We start from the raw sequence: 6137 nt of genomic DNA, 5'->3' as shown, positions 1-6137 counted from the left end.
CTCTTCTCTTAATGCCACTAGGACCAGCTTGAGAGTCGCTGGAGTTCTGTCTCAGAAAAAGTGTCCAGTGAGCTCTGTTTCTGGCATCTCTTTAAAACTTCCCTAAAATGGGCCAAGACTGTCACTGTACAAGTTGCCAATATGGCTTGCAACATCCTTCTCAGGGTGATGTTTTTCCAGAAATCTTTCCATCCTACCCCACATTTCAAAAATCTCCTTAATTTCTGAAGGGACCTTCTTCCATCTCTCTTCCTCCTCCTCTGCAGCAAGATTCTGAGCTGCGATCTTCTTGGGATCTTAATACTTGGGAATTCTTCGCTTGCCTAACCCTTGGGCACGACCTACTTCCACATTGAACAAATGTGACACCACCTACGACTGCTGCACCTCTCCTGCCTACGGTTTATAAGCTCCTTCTCCGCACTTATGCCGTATTCTATTCAAGATTGATGGACTGACCACATCGACTCAAGGCTGAGGGACTGATTACCTCATTCTCCTCCTGTTCTTCAAGATTCTCCTTTGTATGGACTGATGAAGCCACTGTGTGGCGAAACGTTTCCTCAATAAAGATACCCAAGAGTTGCACATGTGTCTAATTTATCAACGTGTCGGTTCTCTGAACCATTCATCTACAAAGGTACATTTTGCTACTTCTACTTACACTTAGGTCACACTACACATAATATACAAGCATATATATATACACACCCCTCTGGGTTTTCTGCTATTTTCTTTCTAGTTCTTCTTGTTTATTTCCTCTTATCTCCATGGGGAAGTGGAACAGAATTCTTCCTCCGTAAGCCGTGCGTGTCATAAGAGGCGACTGAAATGCTGGGAGCAAGGGGCTGGTAACCCCTTCTTCTGTATATATTACTAAATTTGAAAGGAGAAACTTTTGTTTTTCCTTTTGGGCCACCCCACCTCAGTGGGATATGGCCGGTGTGTTGAAAGAAAGAAAGATTTTACCCACACAACCCCTTTCTAAATCCTCTTAGAAAACTTAGTTTTTATATCTTGCTTGACTCTTTTGATAATTCTGCCATGCACTTGTTTTGGTATACTCAGCAGGCTAATTCCTATCCTTCTGTTTCTTTTTTTCCTTACATAGAGGTCCTATATATATTCTCTGCCAATCCTTGGTACCTTGTCTTTCATTTATATTTAATAAAGAAAATAAATGCTAAATGCTCCAACTGCACTATTCCAAAATATAAAAAATGGCTGTTGATAACAAGTTCCTATTTCTTTATTAGGATTACCTCTTTGACTCCAAGCAACTCACTGATGGCGCTCCTCCAAATGATCGAGGCTGTCGTTTTTGTGGGAAAATTGGGCACATACAGAAGGATTGCCCAAAGAAGAGGCTTAATATGGAAAGAAGGGAAAAGAAAGAACGGCAAAAAGATCGTAGAGAAGCACGAAAAATAACCCAAGAGAGGGAGAATAGAGATGAGGAACGACAGAAGCACATGCCTGAGCAGACCACATCTCAGGATGTTCGGAAGAATGAGAACAGGGAATTAATAGGAGGACCAGGAGGACCCACTTTGCCAACTGGGATTGGGTCACTTAAGACACCTGAAGGTAATTTAAAACTTTCTATACCTCTAAATATGATGGAAGATCACTGTGAGAAATGGAAGAGTGACCAGGAGTATCGGATAAAAGGAGATAAAATATTGGGTATGAGACGGTATTCTCTTGAATCGTTTGATGAAAGAAAGGTAGGCAAAGAAACATTAGTATGTCATTGTGTACCACCACAGTTAAATGAACAGTATGTTTGGACAGTTAATTGGAAGAAAGCAGCCCAAAAAATATCTGATGGTATTGATATTTCTCCACATCCTTTTTCATCTGTCTATAACCTTATATTAAAAATGATAGAAATACACAGTTATCAAACACACGAAGCAGATGAGAGTGATAGTCGTGCAGTCTCTATATGTGCTGTTGAGGTCCCAGATGACATTGGTCAAACACTCTTTGAGAAAATGAAAGAAGCACAGGATAAACGCAAGCAGAAAAAGAAAGAAAGAATGAAGGTTCGATATAGAAGGGAAATGGCAGGCCCTGGGTATAAGAGAGGTCAGAAATTTGATCTTGGGAAGAAAGGCTCTAATAACTTAAAAGGTAAAAGTAGTAGTTCGCTTAGTTCCCAAAGCCCAAACATCCTTGGGAATCCAGAAAATAATAGTAACATGCAAACCTCAGCAGATTTCTCTCCCATAGGCTTAAAAATGAATAAATTATATACAAGAACCCAATCAAATAATCAAACTGCCTTTAGTTCAAGTGAGGACGAAGGTTTTGATAGACGTGTAGTTCGTAGGAAGGGCAAACTTAAAATCCATCCAGATTGTGCAGTAAATTCAGGTCAGAGGAGTCAGAATGCTAGTAAAGATAAAGCTGTCCATAGTAATGTTGGTAGGATCAAGCAAAGTAAAAAGTATAACAGTAAAGAAGGTGCAATTAAAGCCAAGCATCAGCCTTCTCTTGGATTGACATGCAGACTTGTGCCTGTTGGACCTGAGAAAGAGATTGTCACAATATCTCAGTCACTGGATAAATCTCCACAAAATGTTGTTAAACTGCCACATTCTTTTCAGCAACCAGAACTAGTTAGGAAAACTAATCCATGCGAACAAGTTTCTCAGGGTGGATTACTAGGTTCAGGTGTTGCAGGTATCCCAAGAGATAGATCAGCTTCCCGCTTACTCACAGTAATAGATGGTGCTACAAATGGTGCTAATGTTAATAAAAAGAAGCGTAAACCTAAGACTAGAAAGGGAAAAAGGGGAGGGGCAAAGCTTGAGTCTCAAAATGATGGTGAGAACTCAAATAGGAAGAATGCAAATGTAGATTAGTCTTGAAATTGGTGTAGATCATTTAACTGAAATTTTTGTGATTTTGTGGCTTTTGTGGAAGTTGTATGATTTGCTTTTTAAGTTTCATAAAGTATGCTCATTTTTTATCTTAATATAAATTAAGAAATAATCAGATGCTTTAAAATATTGTCAAGTATGATATTTTAATTGAAATTTAAGAAGATATACAATTGCAAGCAAGACATTTTATTTACCAAATCAATAGACAGGATATTTTATTTTTAATGAAAGGGATCAGGCTAAACCTTATATACATCTCTCATACATTTTTCAGGAGATATATTGCATATTACTTTCCGTGAACTTGTTCTTATGAGTTCGTGTGCAGTATGATGGATATACGGTATAACATTTTAATTGATTTATGCAAGGTTATAAATGTATATGAAGACAGATATGAGATATATGTAATATTTTGCTTGTGATTGTATGTTTAAACAATATTCTATATAAATATTTATGAAGTAAACCCAGCATATATCCAATACTAAACTTATCTGGATGTGGTACTTATTTCATCCAAAATTGTGATGTGCGAGATAGGGTTGCAATTTTCGATGTTTAGCAATGCTCTCTCCTTGCTAACTCCAACACTCATTTTGCCTCGCTCTTCCACCGTAGTCTTCTCTTATCTCTCCTCCCTGAATACCTTTCCTCCACCTCTTTCTGGTGTAGATGACTTAACCACAGCATTGACAGATGAGAGCTTCTATGTTAGATAATGACCTACTGTGTTTGTAGTGCCTTAAGTTTCACAATGAATGTTCAGTGACTGGACCTCATATAAGAGTAGTTAAATAGGTAGGGTAAGTGATTATTATCTGACCTCGTATTTAGTATATATTTGTTTTGGCATCCAGATAGTGAATGGGAATTAAATATACCAGAAAGATAAATGTAAGGTACCATGGAGGCAACATAATAGTAAGTGTACTGTAAATTTCACAAGTTTGTTCTCAGGTTGATTTTGCATGAAATATTTCATCAATGACTATTGTACCAGGAATATACAATATTGTGAAGTGTGTACTTGATGAAATATGACAAGAGTATAGAAATGTTTGGGTCACAAGGTCATATTGTTAGCATTTACCCTTACTGTGCTGTTTCTTTTCCTGTTGAATGATATGGAAATTGTAATTCTATTTAAGTTAAGAGTACTAAACTCACAAGCTGTATTCTCTTAATTTTTTTTTTTCCAAGTGTTCTTTTAATCCAATAGGCAATCCCTTCTACAAGTTGTGATTTTATCCAGATCTTCAATGTGTTACTTAGTTTTGGGAAGAGTGCTTGACAATACTCATTGTTGTGAAATATTTTGTTATATTCATTAACATCTTATTTTTATATATTCTCACTATTTTCTTATTGTATGTGATTGTGCCATTTATCACACCAGTAAGTGGAAAGACATTTTGTAGGGCAAACATTTGCCTGTGCAGTGCTCTGTCAGATGGTCTTGTGCATACCATGCTAGGTAGCAGTGTTAATGAAGTACACAAGATCTATCAATGTAAAATCTTCACACAGCTGTTTTTTGACCAGTACTTACAGCATCTCTTGTTTTGTGCTCCATATATGGCTATTGTTTTGTTCATTTGGCTTAACTGTATTTCTTTTAAAGCAAGGTATTAGTATGAGTGAATTTTTTACTGATCTACAATCCAGTCATTGATTGACCACCAGTATTGATTGAAAAAAATTATGGCTTTTGATATTGCCTAAAATGTGATCAAATTCTTTCAATAAAATGAAATCTCTCAACCTTTGTATTGAATCTAGTCCTTCCAACAAACCTGAACTGATTAGCAGTTGTGACTCTGGATTGGGATATTATCTCTTCATTACTGATAATTCACTTTAACGAGGATATTTATAAAAAAACAATTAGAAATTGACCAGCATTGCTTAAATTTTAAGATTATATTTTGAAGCTACTGGAGAACTAAAGAGATAATACCTATTCCAGATGTCGTCACTGGAAATTCAACGTGTCAGACATCCACAACAAAAGCGGACCAATCACAGGCAGCTGCCAGCAGACCCACAAACCAAGGACGAGGGAAATCGCCCACTGATGTCACGGGTGCTCTACCTGCCAGTGGCACTCCAAAAGTTGGGTTGACCTGTACAGTAAAGTCTGGGGTAAATACTGCTCAGGTTGGAGGTAATAGTTTGCAACCTGGGACTGATACTGTGAATTCTGGGATGTTTGCATCTGAAAGTGACTCTTTGTTGGGTAGTTTAAGTGATCCTGTATCTGTTGTAACTGCAATAAGAGTTGGAGGTAGAAGTGAGGGGTCTTGTGTTAGTAACTCAGCAGTAAGTAACTCTGGGGTCTCATCAGCTAATGCATTGTTAGGATCAGCTAATGTACATGATTGGGGCGATATAGAGAAACCAGCTGATATATCTAGTGGGGCTATTAATGCCCCTCCAGGTTTTCAACATTTGGCACATGTTCCAGTGGGACTTTCTAGCCAGGGTCAGACAGTCTCTGACCATGTCAACCAAGTACTGAAACTTAGTAGTCAGGGACATGCACATGAAAGTCAGGGGCCTAATAATGTAACAGCTGTTAATCATTATCATCAAATGACAGCCATGCATCAGCAGCAACAACAAAAAGAGCAGCAGAAACAGAAAAAACAAAACCCACAGCAGCAACAACATCCACAACAGTCATTACCACAACACAGACAGTGGGAATTCTGGCCAAGCAATGTCCTACCCCAATCAATCCAGTTAACTTCCAAATCACAGAAACAAGAACCACAAAAACCTAAATCTTACCAGCCAACCACCACAGTATCAACAACTCAAACCCAACAACAGCAGCAGCAGTATCCATACAGTATCAGTCCAGCTGCTTTATTTCATATGGCAAGTCAGGCTGCTGGGGGTCAGATGAGTGCTGTCTTGTTGCCAAGTGTAAGTGAGAGCAGTAATAACAGATCTAGTATGGCAGTGTCTACATCACCTTCAGTGAGCAGTGAAGGGACTATAAGTAGTTCAGGTAGCGGAGCTGCTCCTCCACCTGGTTTCTCTGCGCCAATTGCTATAAACTATCATGGCCAACAGGTTGATCCTGTTCAGTTCAATAAACTTATAATGGGCTCTCCATTGTATAGATCTCCAGTGTCACAATCTGATGGACAATCTGCAGTCTCAAATACTGCATCTCAATCTTTTATATCTGTTAGTCAATCCTTAAGTGGACCTGTGGCAGGAGTTTATGCTGTTCAG

General features: G+C 38.3%; 1 protein-coding gene across 1 annotated transcript; it reads left to right on the top strand.

The window, feature by feature from the left end:
* Nucleotides 1-733: 733 nt before the first annotated feature.
* On the top strand, nucleotides 734-6131 carry LOC128689096 (serine/threonine-protein kinase pakD; the record flags this gene model as incomplete). Its single annotated transcript, XM_070082072.1, has 2 exons — nucleotides 734-1587; nucleotides 4861-6131. Coding segments are annotated over exons 1-2 (1485 nt in total), but the record flags the coding sequence as incomplete, so codon positions are not given.
* Nucleotides 6132-6137: the final 6 nt, after the last annotated feature.

The sequence above is a fragment of the Cherax quadricarinatus genome, unplaced genomic scaffold (genome assembly GCF_038502225.1).
Source record: "Cherax quadricarinatus isolate ZL_2023a unplaced genomic scaffold, ASM3850222v1 Contig6887, whole genome shotgun sequence".
Lineage (NCBI taxonomy): Eukaryota > Metazoa > Arthropoda > Malacostraca > Decapoda > Parastacidae > Cherax > Cherax quadricarinatus.
Note: the sequence above shows the minus strand (reverse complement) of the source record. Positions and strands in the feature narration are given on the sequence as shown.